Raw genomic sequence first — 21799 nt, forward strand, 5'->3', positions numbered from 1 at the left:
ATTTATTTATACAGAGAATGTTTCTCTATGTAGACAATCGAAAGCAACTAATTTGAATTAAAATAACAACAAAGCATTTAAACGATAAAAATCAACATCAACATTCATAGACTAAGCTCGCCTCTCGAAGAAATAACCAGGTTTCGGTTTTGGTTAATACTGTTATCTGTTTCAAGTGATGTTGATTTTTACAATGATTTTGAATTATTATTATAATTGTGATGGGTATAGACAATTATTTAAAAGAGTAATGTGCTGGATTTTGCGAATTTTAAGAGGCCTAATTGACCAAAATAATCTGGTTTCGGTTTTGGTGTAAGTGTTCTAATGCTGTTATCTGTCTCAAGTGATGTTGATTTTTACAATGACTTTGAATTATAATTGTTGTTATCGGTGTGTACAATCATTTACAAAAGGAAAATGCTGGATTTGGATAATTTCAAGAGGCCTACTGGGCCGAAAAGTTTAATTATGTAATGACATTGCTGTATTTTATAATACTGATAACTTACAAGCTACCTAAATTAAATCAACAAAATTCTTTTTTTACTGTCAACATTTAATTCGTGTTGGCCAGTTGTCACTTTTTCTCAGAAAATACTAATCTCACAGATTTTCACAAATTTCCTTTTCATTCTCCCCTTGGTTCATTCTGTGTTTAAACCGTTATCCATGAAAATTATGCCTAGCAGAGGAGGAGAGGAACTTTCTGATGTCATCTTCGCTTTTGCTTGGAGGATCAGACACAGACAAATCCAAGGGAGGGAAGCAGGGCACTAGTCCACATCTGGAACTGCGTAAGGCTACATCCCTGTAAACAAACTGGTTACCATGGCAACTTAATTTTCGTGTTATGCCCTTTTTTTTTTTCATTGATTTTACTTTGAGATGAACAGTTAAAAAATTTCTTCTGCTCTAAGTCATATACATTGTACATGTAGTTTAACTTTTTTCTCAATGATTTTACCTTTGCATTCATTTTGCCCATGAAATACAATATACATGTACATGTACACAAAATTAAATCATGTTTAAAATTAGTTGGTTTTCAGTTCAGTGTTTCCTTGTATAAATGCACTGTTATACAATGCCTGAAAATGCTTTTTGAAATATACTCAGAGTGTCTATGAAATATATTCAGATTGATTTAAGCTTTTCTGTGATTCATTGCTATTAATTATGGTTTTGATTATAAGATGTCATTGTTAAATATCATTAGTTAAGATGAACATACATGTATACAGTATTGAAGCTGATTAGATTTTTAATGTGACATATAATACTACCAAGTTATCCAAGAAAATACATTGTTTTCTGGGTTTAAAGAAATGGTGTTATTTTACATTTGATTTAAAAAAAAATCTAAGTTATCAGTAAAGCATGCATGATAAAAATTATAAAATGGCAATTAACAAATTATGATGTTGTAAGATGTCCAGTATCATGCTATACCAAATCAAAATAAAATGACCAACAGTGCCATGAAATTGAACAGCATATAAATAGCACATTGATTTATTCGATCCAATAAGCGTCCAATCCCACTCCCTACTAGTGCCCCTCCCCCTTTTGATTCCTCAATTTCAATTTCCCAGGCATAAATAAAGACTTAAACTATCAAAACTGTATAGGTTTCCACTTTGTTTTTGTAATAATTTTGTCTTAGTAAGCATCTTTTTTTTTCAATTTTCTAAACACCCTGAGCACTTATTTGGTCGAATATGGTAATATGTTTTTTTATTAGCCAATTCATCTGATATATGTTTGCTTAACAAGGTTTTGTTTTTGTAGAGTTCTCTGACCAGGCCGCTCGGTTCTATTGTAAAGTGTACTTTGCTGAGCAGTTTCAACAGCTGAGGAAACTCATCTTCCCGGGTGGAGAGGACATGTAAGTGTCAAGGTCGTCATGTAATATGTCAAGGTCACAGCTGGTAAGTCAGCTGAAGGTCATGGTGATGGCTAACATATTAAATTTAGGGTCAAGGTGATGATAGACATGTCAAGGTGGGGTCATGACCATAGCAAAACTTCATGAGCAGAAGAGAAAATATCACATCAACATCACAAAGTTATCATCATGCAAAATATTTTTTCATAATTAATTGGGTTGGTGCATATTTTAACATATTAAGATTTAAAATATTTGACAATATTCAAAATGAAAAAATAATGTCCTTGTTCATGAATTCTAAGGACAGATCTGTTACATCTTGATGTAGTACATCTGATTACGTGTGTTGTTTGTTTATATAGGTTTATCCGATCCCTGAGTCGATGTAAAGTGTGGGAAGCCAAGGGAGGTAAATCAGGATCTGCTTTCAGTAAAACAGACGGTAAGGCTTGCTTTAAGATAGATGTTCCCTGCACCAAGAGATTGATTTCAAATTAAAAACAAAATAGAAATAATTCTTGGAAACTAATATTGTTTTGAACTTTTGTCAGAGACGGTTTGAAAATAAAACTATTACCATTAATGACGTGATATTTATCCTACTCTATTTTACCTGTATCTATTTTACCTGTATTTCAGACGACAGATTTATCCTGAAACAGATGTCTGGTATAGAGGTGGACATATTTGAGAAGTTTGGACCAGAATACTTCCAGCATGTTAGCAAATGTTATATGGAACAGGTACTGGAATTTTACTTTGATTTTTTAATAATTTTTTTAAAGTTGTAAGGTCTGTGACTTGCTGTATTTTTGGCAAAGGAAAAGTATTCAAAGTGTTGTACATATTTTTCTCTGCTTCTCTAAGTTAAAAATTTTCCATATTTACCGACTTTTGTAAAGTTTATATCTGCAAGCTTATTAAATAATTAAGTTCAAATATTGATTTTTAACCTGTACGCGTTTAACATAGCTCGGAAGTCTCCGAACTATTCCGATCTAATCAGATCTGTACAGGTATTGCCGATGTTGGCCACCAGAGACGACTCGGAAGATTATGATCTATAGGGGTATCGCCGATGTCTGTCATATTATGCAACTCGGTTTTCCGATATTACCCGAAAGTTTGAAACATGGGGAAGACTGTCGCGGTTCTTTTAAAACGTTTGATCTTTCATGCGACATTTATCACTATGTCAGTAGTATATTGGTGTATTTATCGATCTGAACCATCATTATACAAGCACCCATACTCCCACATTGTATGTTTTATGACAGTTTGTTATGGTGAAGATTACAAAAAATACAACTTTAACAATTTGTGTACCGTATTTTCCAGAGTTTAAGTCACAACTTTCTCCCTGAAAATTGGGAGTGCGACTTATACACCATTGCGACTTATACATAATATAAAACATCTCTATTCCAAATGAAAACACTGGAGCTTACTCTTCAAGTTACTATATTGCTAATGACATCAAAATACTTAAGACGTCATCCACAGTAATGCCAAAATGTTTTTATTCTCAAATAAAGCAAGGTTTTAGGCAGAAATTAATTAGTTGAACTAAATGCATATTGCAATCACCTTTTGCTTATTATCTTATGCAGTTCAACATGGTTTTTCTTTACAGAAACCGACCGCTTTAGCAAAGATTGTAGGGGTCTACAGAATTGGATTCCGTAACACACAAACTAACAGGGCCCTCAAACAAGACGTGCTGATTATGGAGAACCTCTTCTATAACAGGAAAATCTCACAGGTATGTCTCCGTTAATCAGACACAGTGTAACGTGTCTTTGCCAAGTTCATTATAAAAATTCTTAACTTTAGCAAATTCTTTCACTCAAACTTTTTCATTATAGATATATAAGCATTTGAAAAACTAAAGAAAGTTCCGTAATTAATAACTTACTAAGATTGTTTTCCCCCAACTACTGTACAGTTTTATTGTAATACTTTCCTATGGAAAATTTTAAGTTGTTAACTAACTTCTTAAAGTTAAGGAATGATGATTATGAAACTTGCCTCTTTTAGCTGTTAAGGCAACAGATGTAACAAACAAGTCATGAAATATGATTTTAATGAATTTAATCATTGAGATTGGATATATCAAGTATTGCGTGTGTTAAATCATCAGTGAAATAAGAAGGACTGGTAGGTCATTTTAGCTGGGAGCGGACATTCAAAATAAAATCAATTTTTTTTAACCTTTTAGGGGGAGATCAATCAAAAACAAATATCAAAATTTGGTTATTTTATACTTCAAAGATTTCAGTGTTTAGTATAGTGATCTTGTCTATTTTCATTTTCAGTGGATAATTAAAATAATATATATAAACTACCATTTTGCAGACGTTTGACCTGAAGGGCTCTAACAGGAACCGCCTGGTGAACACCTCTGGTAAACGGGAAGAGGAGGTCGTACTGTTGGATGAAAACCTCATGAAACGTAGGTTTTTTATGTTTGCCTGGTAAATCTCATATCTGGGAAACAGTTTTATTGAAAATACATTGAAGATTTAATTTCAGATTAGCTTTCTGGTGATAAAGGAGTAAGATCAATGAATTGCTCTGATTTTATTTTGATGCTCTAACCTTAATGTTAGTACATGTTGAGCATAAGGGACAAAGAATTAATATCAACAGGATTTTCCAGATGACACAGGATCCAATCAAACTATAGGTTGGTTGGATACAAATTACTTCAAATGGTAAATATGGGACAAGGAAGTAATTCCAAACGTGTGCCCCTTTATCAAGACATACAAAACGAACACGATTACATAATAGGATACGAACAGTAATGCGATACAATGTAGACAAATATTTAACTATACAGCACAATGGAGCGCACGATTATATAATAGGATATGAACAGTAATGCGATACAAAGTAGACAAATATTTAACTATACAGCACAATGGAGCGCAATTTACATGGACTTTTATTTTATTATCATAAATTTTACATTAATTTTTGATTAAGTCATATGGATCTACACAGTGTGTGGACTCACCGATATGATATTTCCCCAGTGGGCATTGAGTCGCCTCTATTAACATGATATATTTGTTATTTCCCCTGTGAGTGTTGAGTCGCCTCTATTGACATGATATATTTGATATTTACCCTGTGAGTGTTGAGTCGCCTCTATTGACATGATATATTTGATATTTCCCCAGTGATGTTGAGTCCTCTATTGACATGATATATTTGATATTTACCCAGTGAGTGTTGAGTCGCCTCTATTGACATGATATATTTGATATTTCCCAGTGAGTGTTGAGTCGCCTCTATTGACATGATATATTTGATATTTCCCCAGTGAGTGTTGAGTCGCCTCTATTGACATGATATATTTGATATTTCCCCAGTGAGTGTTGAGTCGCCTCTATTGACATGATATATTTGATATTTCCCCAGTGAGTGTTGAGTCGCCTCTATTGACATGATATATTTGATATTTCCCCAGTGAGTGTTGAGTCGCCTCTATTGACATGATATATTTGATATTTCCCCAGTGAGTGTTGAGTCCCTCTATATGAGTGAGTCGCCTCTATTGACATGATATATTTGATATTTCCCCAGTGAGTGTTGAGTCGCCTCTATTGACATGATATATTTGATATTTCCCCAGTGAGTGTTGAGTCGCCTCTATTGACATGATATATTTGATATTTCCCCAGTGAGTGTTGAGTCGCCTCTATTGACATGATATATTTGATATTTCCCCAGTGAGTGTTGAGTCGCCTCTATTGACATGATATATTTGATATTTCCCCAGTGAGTGTTGAGTCGCCTCTATTGACATGATATATTTGATATTTCCCCAGTGAGTGTTGAGTCGCCTCTATTGACATGATATATTTGATATTTCCCCAGTGAGTGTTGAGTCGCCTCTATTGACATGATATATTTGATATTTCCCCAGTGAGTGTTGAGTCGCCTCTATTGACATGATATATTTGATATTTCCCCAGTGAGTGTTGAGTCGCCTCTATTGACATGATATATTTGATATTTCCTCAGTGAGTGTTGAGTCGCCTCTATTGACATGATATATTTGATAATTCCCCAGTGAGTGTTGAGTCGCCTCTATTGACATGATATATTTGATATTTCCCCAGTGAGTGTTGAGTCGTCTCTATGACATGATATATTTGATATTTCCCCAGTGAGTGTTGAGTCGCCTCTATTGACATGATATATTTGATATTTCCCCAGTGAGTGTTGAGTCGCCTCTATTGACATGATATATTTGATATCTCCCCAGTGAGTGTTGAGTCGCCTCTATTGACATGATATATTTTATATTTCCCAGTGAGTGTTGAGTCGCCTCTATTGACATGATATATTTGATATTTCCCCAGTGAGTGTTGAGTCGCCTCTATTGACATGATATATTTGATATCTCCCCAGTGAGTGTTGAGTCGCCTCTATTGACATGATATATTTGATATTTGATAATTCCCCAGTGAGTGTTGTGTCGCCTCTATTGACATGATATATTTGATATCTCCCCAGTGGGTGTTGAGTCGCCTCTATTGACATGATATATTTGATATCTCCCCAGTGGGTGTTGAGTCGCCTCGATTGAAATGATATATTTGATATATCCCCAGTGAGTGTTGAGTCGCCTCGATTGAAATGATATATTTGATATTTCCCCAGTGAGTGTTGAGTCGCCTCTATTGACATGATATATTTGATATCTCCCCAGTGAGTGTTGAGTCGCCTCTATTGACATGATATATTGATTTCCCAGTGAGTGTTGAGTCGCCTCTATTGAATGATATATTTTATTTCCCAGTGAGTGTTGAGTCGCCTCTATTGACATGATATATTTGATATTTCCCCAGTGAGTGTTGAGTCGCCTCTATTGACATGATATATTTGATATTTCCCCAGTGAGTGTTGAGTCGCCTCTATTGACATGATATATTTGATATTTCCCCAGTGAGTTATTGAGTCGCCTCTATTGACATGATATATTTGATATTTACCCAGTGAGTGTTGAGTCGCCTCTATTGACATGATATATTTGATATTTACCCAGTGGGTATTGAGTCGCCTCTATTGACATGATATATTTGATATCTCCCCAGTGGGTGTTGAGTCGCCTCTATTGACATGATATATTTGATATTTACCCAGTGGGTATTGAGTCGCCTCTATTGACATGATATATTTGATATCTCCCCAGTGGGTGTTGAGTCGCCTCTATTGACATGATATATTTGATATTTACCCAGTGGGTACTGAGTCGCCTCTATTGATATGATATATTTGATATCTCCCCAGTGGGTGTTGAGTCGCCTCTATTGACATGATATATTTGATATCTCCCCAGTGGGTGTTGAGTCGCCTCTATTGACATGATATATTTGATATCTCCCCAGTGGGTGTTGAGTCGCCTCGATTGAAATGATATATTTGATATTTCCCCAGTGAGTGTTGAGTCGCCTCTATTGACATGATATATTTGATATTTCCCCAGTGAGTGTTGAGTCGTCTCTATGACATGATATATTTGATATTTCCCCAGTGAGTGTTGAGTCGCCTCTATTGACATGATATATTTGATATTTCCCCAGTGAGTGTTGAGTCGCCTCTATCGACATGATATATTTGATATCTCCCCAGTGGGTGTTGAGTCGCCTTTATTGACATGATATTTTTGATATTTCCCCAGTGAGTGTTGAGTCGCCTCTATTGACATGATATATTTGATATTTCCCCAGTGAGTGTTGAGTCGCCTCGATTGAAATGATATATTTGATATCTCCCCAGTGAGTGTTGAGTCGCCTCTATTGACATGATATATTTGATAATTCCCCAGTGAGTGTTGTGTCGCCTCTATTGACATGATATATTTGATATCTCCCCAGTGGGTGTTGAGTCGCCTCTATTGACATGATATATTTGATATCTCCCCAGTGGGTGTTGAGTCGCCTCTATTGACATGATATATTTGATATCTCCCCAGTGAGTGTTGAGTCGCCTCGATTGAAATGATATATTTGATATTTCCCCAGTGAGTGTTGAGTCGCCTCTATTGACATGATATATTTGATATTTCCCCAGTGAGTGTTGAGTCGCCTCTATTGACATGATATATTTGATATTTCCCAGTGAGTGTTGAGTCGCCTCTATTGACATGATATATTTGATATTTCCCCAGTGAGTGTTGAGTCGCCTCTATTGACATGATATATTTGATATTTCCCAGTGAGTGTTCTGAGTCGCCTCTATTGACATGATATATTTGATATTTACCCAGTGAGTGTTGAGTCGCCTCTATTGACATGATATATTTGATATTTCCCCAGTGAGTGTTGAGTCGCCTCTATTGACATGATATATTTGATATTTCCCCAGTGAGTGTTGAGTCGCCTCTATTGACATGATATATTTGATATTTCCCCAGTGAGTGTTGAGTCGCCTCTATTGACATGATATATTTGATATTTCCCCAGTGAGTGTTGAGTCGCCTCTATTGACATGATATATTTGATATTTACCCAGTGAGTGTTGAGTCGCCTCTATTGACATGATATATTTGATATTTACCCAGTGGGTGTTGAGTCGCCTCTATTGACATGATATATTTAATTGATATTTACCCAGTGTGTGTTGAGTCGCCTCTATTGACATGATATATTTGATATTTACCCAGTGGGTACTGAGTCGCCTCTATTGACATGATATATTTGATATTTCCCCAGTGGGTGTTGAGTCGCCTCTATTGACATGATATATTTGATATTTCCCCAGTGAGTGTTGAGTCGCCTCTATTGACATGATATATTTGATATTTCCCCATTGATCGCATTGTGATATATTTGATATTCCCAGTGGTGTTGAGTCGCCTCTATTGACATGATATATTTGATATTTCCCCAGTGAGTGTTGAGTCGCCTCTATTGACATGATATATTTGATATTTCCCCAGTGAGTGTTGAGTCGCCTCTATTGACATGATATATTTGATATTTCCCCAGTGAGTGTTGAGTCGCCTCTATTGACATGATATATTTTGATATTTCCCCAGTGAGTGTTGAGTCGCCTCTATTGACATGATATATTTGATATTTCCCCAGTGAGTGTTGAGTCGCCTCTATTGACATGATATATTTGATATTTCCCCAGTGAGTGTTGAGTCGCCTCTATTGACATGATATATTTGATATTCCCCAGTGAGTGTTGAGTCGCCTCTATTGACATGATATATTTGATATCTCCCCAGTGAGTGTTGAGTCGCCTCTATTGACATGATATATTTGATATTTCCCCAGTGAGTGTTGAGTCGCCTCTATTGACATGATATATTTGATATTTCCCCAGTGAGTGTTGAGTCGCCTCTATTGACATGATATATTTGATATCTCCCCAGTGAGTGTTGAGTCGCCTCTATTGACATGATATATTTGATATTCCCCAGTGAGTGTTGAGTCGCCTCTATTGACATGATATATTTGATATCTCCCCAGTGAGTGTTGAGTCGCCTCTATTGACATGATATATTTGATATTTCCCCAGTGAGTGTTGAGTCGCCTCTATTGACATGATATATTTGATATTTCCCCAGTGAGTGTTGAGTCGCCTCTATTGACATGATATATTTGATATTTCCCCAGTGAGTGTTGAGTCGCCTCTATTGACATGATATATTTGATATTTCCCCAGTGAGTGTTGAGTCGCCTCTATTGACATGATATATTTGATATTTCCCCAGTGAGTGTTGAGTCGCCTCTATTGACATGATATATTTGATATTTCCCCAGTGAGTGTTGAGTCGCCTCTATTGACATGATATATTTGATATTTCCCCAGTGAGTGTTGAGTCGCCTCTATTGACATGATATATTTGATATTTCCCCAGTGAGTGTTGAGTCGCCTCTATTGACATGATATATTTGATATTTCCCCAGTGAGTGTTGAGTCGCCTCTATTGACATGATATATTTGATATTTCCCCAGTGAGTGTTGAGTCGCCTCTATTGACATGATATATTTGATATTTACCCAGTGAGTGTTGAGTCGCCTCTATTGACATGATATATTTGATATTTCCCCAGTGGTGTTGAGTCGCCTCTATTGACATGATATATTTGATATTTCCCCAGTGGGTGTTGAGTCGCCTCTATTGACATGATATATTTGATATTTCCCCCAGTGAGTGTTGAGTCGCCTCTATTGACATGATATATTTGATATTTCCCCAGTGAGTGTTGAGTCGCCTCTATTGACATGATATATTTGATATTTCCCCAGTGAGTGTTGAGTCGCCTCTATTGACATGATATATTTGATATTTCCCCAGTGAGTGTTGAGTCGCCTCTATTGACATGATATATTTGATATTTCCCCAGTGAGTGTTGAGTCGCCTCTATTGACATGATATATTTGATATTTCCCCAGTGAGTGTTGAGTCGCCTCTATTGACATGATATATTTGATATTTCCCCAGTGAGTGTTGAGTCGCCTCTATTGACATGATATATTTGATATTCCCAGTGGTGTTGAGTCGCCTCTATTGACATGATATATTTGATATTTCCCCAGTGAGTGTTGAGTCGCCTCTATTGACATGATATATTTGATATTTCCCCAGTGAGTGTTGAGTCGCCTCTATTGACATGATATATTTGATATTCCCCAGTGAGTGTTGAGTCGCCTCTATTGACATGATATATTTGATATTTCCCCAGTGAGTGTTGAGTCGCCTCTATTGACATGATATATTTGATATCTCCCCAGTGGGTGTTGAGTCGCCTCTATTGACATGATATATTTGATATTTCCCCAGTGAGTGTTGAGTCGCCTCTATTGACATGATATATTTGATATTTCCCCAGTGAGTGTTGAGTCGCCTCTATTGAAATGATATATTTGATATTTCCCCAGTGAGTGTTGAGTCGCCTCTATTGACATGATATATTTGATATTCCCCAGTGAGTGTTGAGTCGCCTCTATTGACATGATATATTTGATATTTCCCCAGTGAGTGTTGAGTCGCCTCTATTGACATGATATATTTGATATTTCCCCAGTGAGTGTTGAGTCGCCTCTATTGACATGATATATTTGATATTTCCCCAGTGAGTGTTGAGTCGCCTCTATTGACATGATATATTTGATATTTCCCCAGTGAGTGTTGAGTCGCCTCTATTGACATGATATATTTGATATCTCCCCAGTGAGTGTTGAGTCGCCTCTATTGACATGATATATTTGATATTTCCCCAGTGAGTGTTGAGTCGCCTCTATTGACATGATATATTTGATATTTCCCCAGTGAGTGTTGAGTCGCCTCTATTGACATGATATATTTGATATTTCCCCAGTGAGTGTTGAGTCGCCTCTATTGACATGATATATTTGATATTTACCCAGTGAGTGTTGAGTCGCCTCTATTGACATGATATATTTGATATTTACCCAGTGGGTGTTGAGTCGCCTCTATTGACATGATATATTTGATATCTCCCCAGTGAGTGTTGAGTCGCCTCTATTGACATGATATATTTGATATTTCCCCAGTGGGTACTGAGTCGCCTCTATTGATATGATATATTTGATATTTACCCAGTGGGTGTTGAGTCGCCTCTATTGACATGATATATTTGATAATTCCCCAGTGAGTGTTGAGTCGCCTCTATTGACATGATATATTTGATATTTCCCCAGTGAGTGTTGAGTCGCCTCTATTGACATGATATATTTGATATTTTCCCCAGTGAGTGTTGAGTCGCCTCTATTGACATGATATATTTGATATTTCCCCAGTGAGTGTTGAGTCGCCTCTATTGACATGATATATTTGATATTTCCCCAGTGAGTGTTGAGTCGCCTCTATTGACATGATATATTTGATATTTCCCCAGTGAGTGTTGAGTCGCCTCTATTGACATGATATATTTGATATTTCCCCAGTGAGTGTTGAGTCGCCTCTATTGACATGATATATTTGATATTTCCCCAGTGAGTGTTGAGTCGCCTCTATTGACATGATATATTTGATATTTCCCCAGTGAGTGTTGAGTCGCCTCTATTGACATGATATATTTGATATTTCCCCAGTGAGTGTTGAGTCGCCTCTATTGACATGATATATTTGATATTTCCCCAGTGAGTGTTGAGTCGCCTCTATTGACATGATATATTTGATATTTCCCCAGTGAGTGTTGAGTCGCCTCTATTGACATGATATATTTGATATTTCCCCAGTGAGTGTTGAGTCGCCTCTATTGACATGATATATTTTGATATTTCCCCAGTGAGTGTTGAGTCGCCTCTATTGACATGATATATTTGATATTTCGCAAGTGAGTGTTGAGTCGCCTCTATTGACATGATATATTTGATATTTCCCCAGTGAGTGTTGAGTCGCCTCTATTGACATGATATATTTGATATTTCCCCAGTGAGTGTTGAGTCGCCTCTATTGACATGATATATTTGATATTTCCCCAGTGAGTGTTGAGTCGCCTCTATTGACATGATATATTTGATATCTCCCCAGTGGGTGTTGAGTCGCCTCTATTGACATGATATATTTGATATTTCCCCAGTGAGTGTTGAGTCGCCTCTATTGACATGATATATTTGATATTTCCCCAGTGAGTGTTGAGTCGCCTCTATTGACATGATATATTTGATATTTCCCCAGTGGGTGTTGAGTCGCCTCTATTGACATGATATATTTGATATTTACCCAGTGGGTACTGAGTCGCCTCTATTGACATGATATATTTGATATTTCCCCAGTGAGTGTTGAGTCGCCTCTATTGACATGATATATTTGATATTTCCCCAGTGAGTGTTGAGTCGCCTCTATTGACATGATATATTTGATATTTCCCCAGTGAGTGTTGAGTCGCCTCTATTGACATGATATATTTGATATTTCCCCAGTGAGTGTTGAGTCGCCTCTATTGACATGATATATTTGATATTTCCCCAGTGAGTGTTGAGTCGCCTCGATTGACATGATATATTTGATATTTCCCCAGTGAGTGTTGAGTCGCCTCTATTGACATGATATATTTGATATCTCCCCAGTGAGTGTTGAGTCGCCTCTATTGACATGATATATTTGATATTTCCCCAGTGAGTGTTGAGTCGCCTCTATTGACATGATATATTTGATATTTCCCCAGTGAGTGTTGAGTCGCCTCTATTGACATGATATATTTGATATTCCCCAGTGAGTGTTGAGTCGCCTCTATTGACATGATATATTTGATATTTCCCCAGTGAGTGTTGAGTCGCCTCTATTGACATGATATATTTGATATTTCCCCAGTGAGTGTTGAGTCGCCTCTATTGACATGATATATTTGATATCTCCCCAGTGAGTGTTGAGTCGCCTCTATTGACATGATATATTTGATATTTCCCCAGTGAGTGTTGAGTCGCCTCTATTGACATGATATATTTGATATTTCCCCAGTGAGTGTTGAGTCGCCTCTATTGACATGATATTTTTTATATTTCCCCAGTGAGTGTTGAGTCTCCTCTGTATGTCTACCCACACTCCAAGACAGTCCTCAATATGGCCATAAAAGCAGATTCGGAGTTCCTGTCCACAAATATGGTTATGGACTACTCGCTGCTGGTCGGGCTGGATGAGAAGCGAAATGAACTTGTGGTCGGAATCATAGGTAGGTTTATAGCCATTCATGTACGCACTCGGGTAATACGGAACTACGATATAATTATGTATATGTTTTACATAGAAAGAAGGACGAAAATGAAATTAATTTATTAAAAGTTATTTTTTGCATTTTATCAATTATTGAATCTATTTTTACTCAACAGTCTAATTTCTACCCATTCATAATATTTTGAGGGATATTTCTATTATTACATTGTTGTATTTACCTGTTAGAAAAAATATTACAACTGAAATTGATATATGTCAATTTGATGTTAAGATGATGAAAAATTGGTCGGGTTACGTCAAACAAAGTTTGAAATATTACATTAATTGTTTTGTAGATTACATTAGGACATTCACTTGGGACAAGAAAATCGAGACATTGATCAAATCCACGGGAGGTAAATACCATACATAGACTATACATTGTATATCCTGTGGTTGTATTGCATTTTACTAATTAAACATTACAGAATGGAAAAAATCATTAATAAGTAGTCGTAAGATTTACACGTAGTTGACATATTGTAGATTTCCTTGATCGTATGATTAGTCTTACCTTCAAGTGTTTGTTACATCATGCTGTCCATTTCATCAGTATTTCAAAACACTGCATTGACTGTTCATCTGAAATGCAAATTTATGGACATTTACAAAATTACATCCATGATAAAATCAATTTAGAAGTATCGGTAACCAAATTGGAGGGAAATCCTGATAACAAACCTCATTGGCATCGTGTTTTACATCAATCAAAAAGCAGAATACAAGGAGCCAGCTAGGTGAAAACTGCAACTAAAGATGAAGAAGCCTCATTTCATTTCCAGTACTTTCAGCAGTAACTTCTTATAACCAACTTCAAAATACAATACACACACTGATAGTGAGAATGGATAACCTACCTATGAAATTTGAGTGAGGTTTCGTCCCTATGCTAAGCGCAATAACAGTAACCATCTCTAACTTGCCAGACTGTCCATGTACATGGAGAAAGAACTACATGTTTGAAAGATACTTTCAGATCACTAGACTGTCCCAAAAAATAATGGTACCGCCAACAAATACTATAAAATAAAAATAAATACTCCCATCAATCGTTTTTGTTACAGATCAGTCTTAACTTGTTTGCCCCTAAATTTTCATAATGGACTGGCCTACTATTTGATTTCGTAGAGTCTAAATAAGTCTTTAGGGGAGTGAATGGGTTACAATAAGAATGTATGTGTAGGAACCATGATTAAAGCAAAGTCCAACATGTAAATCTTTCTCGTTATACATGGATGGTCATGTTGAATTCTTGCAATTTGAAGATGGTTACTGTTAATTCAATCAGCATTATAGCAATCAGTTTTGATAATATTATTTTGTACTTTCATTGTAGGTAAGATGCCGACAGTGGTTTCTCCTGAGATCTATCGGACACGTTTTATGGAGGCGATGGGACGATACTTCCTTCCGGTCCCTGACCAATGGTACGGACTAGGGAGAGACACAGAATTATGAGCAGTGGTCAATAATGACCGGGAGAGACACAGAATTATGACCAGTGGTCAATAATGACCGGCAACGATTCCTCATTTTATCGATATTGTCATACTGTAAACCAACGTTTTCACACATAACGGCATTTCCACCACGATTTAAAAAAACCTCTCTGGTTCTACTTTACATGTAAAAAGTAATATTGAAACATTTTATTTATTTTCGCGAATTCTTGTCGCCCGCGAAATTTAATTGTACACAAAAATAAGTTGGTTTACAGTATCCTTACCTGAACACTCGGGTCACATCGACCAGGATGACTTACCGTGCGTTCCATTTGCGTAATCGTACCAGTTGTACTAAAGTGATACGGCACCGCCAAATGGAACGCGTTTGGATTTTTCTATGATGGCGGCACCCATATGAAAAATACGCTTCGAATATAAAAGCCAAGTATTTTCGGTGTTAACAATAAAATTGATATTAAAATAATTTCTTAATAGTTTCGGCATACATTGAAATAAAAAATCCATGTAATTTTATCGGATTTTAAATACGCTCTACCTTGTTTTCAACAAAAAAAATAGTCCGGTGACAAATGAAAAATCTCGGGTCCGCCACCTTGGATACAAGTGTTACGCTGCTGAAAACGAACCACTTGTACCTGTACAGTTCTTCTGGTACGCCGCGTTCCATTTAAGATACAGCAGAATCGTATCGATACAACTGGTACAAATCTGCAAATGGAACGCACGGATAGTTTAAATCAAATCAGGTTAATTGAAATTATGCTTTGATTTGCATGCTGTGTCGCAAATGTTTTATACTAAGTGATTATCAGGCAAATGATCCATGCTTGAGAAGAGAGGATAAATAATTCAAAGAACGTAAAATCAGGGATTAAGAATTATGTTTTGTTTGGAATCATGGTGTGTTACAGATGTTTGATATTAAGTGATTATCATGCAAATTCTCCATGTTAAAGCAGAGAGGATAAAGAAAGGTCATCAAATCATGTAAATAGGAATTACATTTTGTTGCGCTGGTTGTGTTGAAATGTTTGATAATAAGTGATTATCAAGCAAATGTTCCATGTTAGAGCAGAGAGAATAAGTAAGCACTTTTATCTGCTAAAACTGACATGTTTGGATACCTTTAGGTGTGTTTGATATACTTTATCATTATAGCATCCACGATACTCTAGGGGTTACGATCACCTACGATATCTACACCCCTGGACTATCTCATAGTAAAATTGGAGCCAACAGAACAGGTAATTTTTAATTAGTCCTTTGATGTACATTTGAAGTTGGGCGTCGCTCTCTCTTTAGTCTTTAAAGGAAATCTTTGCAGGCCTGTGATTGGTTCAGATTTCATCTGAGCTGCCTAGATATCGTAAGTGATAGGAACTGCTGATGTATCGAGGTTAACCTTATAGTAAAAGTACTGAACGATGTATGGGTACTGTGCAATAATGTGATATTGAGAAGATGCTATTTATTTCTTGAACAGGACCGAGTTGTTCAAAAATGTTTACGCTAATCACAGTTTTACGAGAGTTTTCATATTAATGTAAAACAATTTCTTGTAAATCCTAATTTCACAAATTTTGATAAAGTTCTTATTAATAAAAACGATATTCTGTACATAAGTTCTGATTTTAGAGAAAATATAATCAAAGGATTTGCAGCAAAAAAAACAACAACAAAAAAAACCACTCACTAAATCAAGGGATTAAGCCAATCAATTTTTCGACAACTGGACCAAGAATTTTAACATAGTAGAGATATTAATAGCATCATGTATATATTTACAATATTTATGATTACTGTGAATGTACTTATAACAGCCACCATTGGCTATAAAATATAATCTATTACTGTATAAGCATAATGATGTATCGTTGGCACTCGATAAATATATGCCATAGAAAACTCCATATACTAGTTTATGGTTTTCAAATGTAAATCATGAATTGTGATATTTAAATACAATGTATATGTACGTCAAAACCCACTAAAATATGTACGTTTATAATACTGTATAGCTGTTCCAATTCGCGAGGAGAAAATTTTGCGATTTCCTTTGTTCAATTGATATGCATACTCGAGATTTTCGCTCCGTTTTAGTTCCTAACTGTAATGCGCTATATAGGTGATCTTAATTGTGCCATCTTTTTTGTTATGACCTTAGCTGTTAAAAGGACATTGATCTAATAAAAAACGAAACCAAGTATTCGCCGTTATTTACGTTCAGTGAAAATATTTAACGAATATATACCGAAATTGAATCCCGCGCGAATAAAGCTACCATACAGTATTTATTTATGTGAGGTTATAATATAAGACTAGCTTGTCGAGGGTTTTACAATATTTTCAGACTCCAAAGGTAAAATATCCCAACCTTCATATCCACATATGAAAGGGTATTTTTCCCTCATACCTCGACGTTTTATTGCAATTTTGTTACTATTATTTTCCGCCATTTAAAAAAAAACAATTTCGAAAAAAAACGCGACTGCAAGTAAATTCTCCATGCATGCAAATTGCGTAATATTTTCAAGTTTGTATCTTTTAAAGTAAAGCCAGGCAGGGTTTTGGAAAAAAACCGGTTAAATTGTACTTAGAAAAATAAAAAAAAAATTTGACGATAACACGTCACTTTATTTCATGGGTAGACATACATTACACGAGTTTGTATGAAAAATTGACTTTCAGCCATGGATTTCTTCGAATTTATTTCAAAATGGCGGGATATTATAGTTGTAAAATTGCAATAAAACTTCGAGGTATGAAAGAAAAATACTCGTTCATAAGTGGATATGAAGGATAGGGATATTCTACCCTCGGGATCACAAAATGTTGTAAAACCCTCGGCAAGCCTTGGGTTTTACTACATTTTGTGACCCTCGGGTAGAATATCCCTATCATTCAAATCCACCTATGAAAGAGTCTTATAGTATTGCACGAGATAAGCCAGTATTACACACGTAGGTATGAGAGAATGAATGAGTTTGGTATGAATGGCTGGTAGGTGCGATATATATTCTATAGGGGGGCGTTAATGCTGGTCAAATTTTTCGTGATTTTAGCTAAAAAATGAATTCAATCATTTTTCAAAATTTCAGTTATCACAGATTTGCGCGATGATTGCAATTTCCCACGAAATTGCGAAAATATCATCCCCGCGAAAATGACCAGCTATACAGTAGTATGCATTATGTCCGATATTTTTATCAAATTAAATAAGGTCCTTTTTAAGAATGAAGATTGTGCTGTTGTATTTGAAATGTAACATGATTGCCTTTTCACGTTTATTCTTTGTACCATTTCATACAATTGAGAAGACCACCACTGTCCGCCATGAAAGATCTGTTTCGGTCAGGATCTTTTCTCTGCTTTTCTGTTTCCCTCTTTCTTCTTTGAAAAAAAAGAACGATTTTAATGTAATACTACCATGAACCATCAGAGAAATGAACATCATGGCTGCCAGACGTTTCTACATATCAAACAAAATAGTTCTGAGCCTATCTATACTTGTCGTTAATGTGTTATATGGTCGGGGGATCTTTATATTTATTGGTGTATACGTTGTAACATATCGACAAGTATCGATAAGTCTTAGAACTTATTTAATACCCTACTGTGTGCTACAACACACCAATAAATATAAACAAAACTTAAAAATAAAAATAACAATTCTTTAATAACCACCTACAATAAAACCGGTTATAACGGGACCAACAAAATTACTTCAATATAAACATAGTTCATTATATACAAATGGCAGATATATTATAATAACATTGACTGAAATGAAAATGACTGCGTTATAGCCATGAATTAATTTTAGGCGTGTTTTGCTGTCTAGAAAAGTACCTTAATTTGAACCAAATTTCTCTCATTTTTCGTATCACACCAAATAATTGCCATGGGCGCTTCAATAACCGTGGTCCAAATGTAACGCAATATATTGACGACAAAAGTACGTCTGCTTTGTTCAACTACATCGTTTAATCTCAACGTTACTTTATTATGACGTCACGGTAAACGTTACGTCATCAACAATAATATAATGCACATATATTTCCCGACAGTAGGGACGGCAAATAGAACCAAATGTGGATTTATCTTTCATAACATTATTGCTCAAAGTTAGCCATAAGTCAGTTTACAAAAAATGAAATCAAATAAATAAACTTTAGGTTTTCATATTTTCAGTCTGTATTTATGAAATAAATTCGAGGTCAGTAAAACTGAGGTCTCAATTAGGGAGAAAGGTGCTTATTGGGTTGAATACGGTAATTTTGTAATAAGACATGTCCATATAGAAGTATTTGTCTGCCATTTCGAAGTACTCCTTTCTGAGTTGTCATCATTTGATATTTATGTACTGTAAAATTGTTGTTTTTATGCCTTATGTATGTTAGGATGGAAACTTCCTTGCATAAATCACTTCACAATTTCTAATACATGTAACACTGTAAAAATATGAAATGAAAATGTAGACTACAAATTGGCTTTATGGTCAGACCGTAGGTAGCCATATCGCTTCACTTTAGATGTACATGTAATGATTTTTGGCAGTACTGCTGAAAATCATTTTCTGCTCTTATTTGTATTTTTTAAATGAAAACCAATGCATTGGAAGAACTGTAATTTTCAAAATGTTAGTAACTTTTGGTGATGAATAGCATATTTAAAGCTTATCTTGATTCGTCGGTATGAAAAATAAGGCACATATAACTTAAATACATTTATTGTGTAAAACATTACATTTAAAGGTCAACACGGTAAATAAGTGTAAGATAAAAATCGCTTAATTTTGTTTATTCTTAGTTCGTTATCGCTAATAATAGTGATGATTATGAAAACCCATGAATTGTTAATTCTTTCAATTGTCTTGAATATCAAAGTTATCTTGGGTTGCCATGGGAGCTAGAAGTTCTAACCGTTCAGCTGTCGTATTTTGATTTTTAACAGGCGCAGCAATACTTTGATCACAATTAGTATTATTCTGGATAACAGGAACAGTTTGTTCTATATTATTACTATGCAATAGCGCATTGGCGCTTTTTTCCTTCTCATTTTCTTCAGGCCGATGAAAGCACTTTAAAATCAAAGGTTCTGACAAAAGAATTACAGCTGTTAGGAGGTTAAATGATCCCATTATTCGGAAGGATAGATCCCAGTTTCCCGTCGCATCTTCAATCCAACCTGAAAATTTTAAACTAAAGTTTTATGCCACGAAATGACGAATCACAGCTGAATTATAAACTGTCTGTAATAACACGTTAAGTTTGATAAATATTTGTTTTCAGCAATATACAGGGGAACCCACTTAATTTGAAATCAGTTATATTGAAATACTGCTCAATTTGAAATGATTCCTATTCACATATATCCATTGCCTTTCTCCTTTGTGATATTGAAATCTGAATAATTTGAAGAGATCTATAACCGGGTTCCATTGCATAGACAACAACACCTACCATTGCTTCTTCGTTGCTGGAGTACAATAAGACAATTATATATATTTTGTCGGGACGGAAACTACAACCCCAAATATTGAATCTTACCAAAAGCAGTTGACATCCATCAGCAAATGAACTGTCATCCGCTTATTTTGACGTCATTGTCAATGTGACGTCACAAGTGCCGTGTGAGCGTTCACGGAAGATGCATGTCTATTTAAATGGCTGCTCCATCTTTGACGATAATGCACTCTTTCTTCATTATAGATGCCAAATCTCTTGAAATGTTATAAATTTGGTAATGTAAATACTGATATAAGCATTGTACTACATTTAATTGGCATTTATGGGAGTATTAAATTAGCCGCTGTCCATTTAGCATTCATACTACCATAATTTCCAACTGACTTCAGTTCAATGCTGAAATAGACTTACCCATTCCTGGTTGACTTAGAGCAATAGCTGAAGACATGAATATATAGAGGAGACCGAATGCTGATGTTAGTTCCACTAGAGGCACACAATCTAGAAGTACTACAGCCATTAAACTCCAGAAGGCACCCGGAAATATCCCGATCACCAGGCCATAAATAATCATGAACGGAAAGGTCTTGAAAAACGGCAACAATATGGCAGCAGCTCCACTAATTATGGATGCGGATATCATTATTGTGCTGTACGACACGAGTCTCTTATCAGCGAACCACCCAAACATTGCTCTGGTGAACACCTCAGCTGCTCCTATCATACTGAATCCTGTGGCTACCTGTCCTTGCTTGAATCCAAGAGATTGCATATGCGCTGGAAACGCTGTAAAGTTCGCAGCATAAGCCATAATGTTGATTGTAAAGACCGCTATGAACATCGCTAAACGTTTGTTTCCTAGTAGTTTCATGTACACATAACAAATATTTGGTTTGTTTGACTTGGATGCAGGGACTCCTTGTTTCTCTGTGTCATCCTGATTTTCTGAAACAGCCGACAGTACTTGAGGTTGACGTAAAAGGGCGCCTGCAACACACATGTGGAGAACCAGACCGCTTATAATAATCATTGCACCAGTGACAGTGTACTGGTCGATCACATACCGATATAAGTACGGAAAAATAAAACTACTCAGGCCACTACCCGATACCACTATCCCATTGGCAAGTGCTCGTCTCTTCACAAAGTAGAAACTCACTATCGCTCCGCATGGCGCAAAGGCAAGCCCGCTCCCAAATCCTGAAAAATGAAATGTCATTTTCATTACCTGTTCATAAAAACGTATGGCCTAACTTCAGGTATT

General features: G+C 35.9%; 2 protein-coding genes across 11 annotated transcripts in view; one reads left to right on the forward strand and one right to left on the reverse strand.

The window, feature by feature from the left end:
- The window catches only part of LOC138309273 (1-phosphatidylinositol 3-phosphate 5-kinase-like), a 60864-nt gene extending 42563 nt beyond the window's left edge, over nt 1-18301 (forward strand). Inside the window, 9 exon segments of the mRNA XM_069250444.1 lie at nt 693-797; nt 1792-1888; nt 2254-2333; nt 2531-2634; nt 3525-3653; nt 4247-4343; nt 13399-13560; nt 13898-13957; nt 14938-18301. Of these exon segments, the coding sequence (XP_069106545.1) occupies nt 693-797; nt 1792-1888; nt 2254-2333; nt 2531-2634; nt 3525-3653; nt 4247-4343; nt 13399-13560; nt 13898-13957; nt 14938-15059 (956 nt within the window). The 3' untranslated portion in view covers nt 15060-18301.
- The window catches only part of LOC138309271 (monocarboxylate transporter 12-like), a 29427-nt gene continuing 8301 nt past the window's right edge, over nt 674-21799 (reverse strand). For 4 of the 10 annotated variants that reach the window (XM_069250441.1, XM_069250439.1, XM_069250440.1 and 1 more), the window contains exons 6-7: nt 20947-21735; nt 19495-20254 (exon numbers count right to left, since the gene is read on the reverse strand). In XM_069250441.1, the coding sequence (XP_069106542.1) occupies nt 19932-20254; nt 20947-21735 (1112 nt within the window). In that variant the 3' untranslated portion in view covers nt 19495-19931. Of the gene's footprint in view, nt 812-14115; nt 14184-19494; nt 20255-20946; nt 21736-21799 lie in introns of those variants that run through there. The other 6 variants (XM_069250434.1, XM_069250433.1, XM_069250435.1 and 3 more) reach the window with 3 other exon arrangements.

Source organism: Argopecten irradians, chromosome 15 (assembly GCF_041381155.1).
Source record: "Argopecten irradians isolate NY chromosome 15, Ai_NY, whole genome shotgun sequence".
NCBI classification, from domain to species: Eukaryota; Metazoa; Mollusca; class Bivalvia; order Pectinida; family Pectinidae; genus Argopecten; species Argopecten irradians.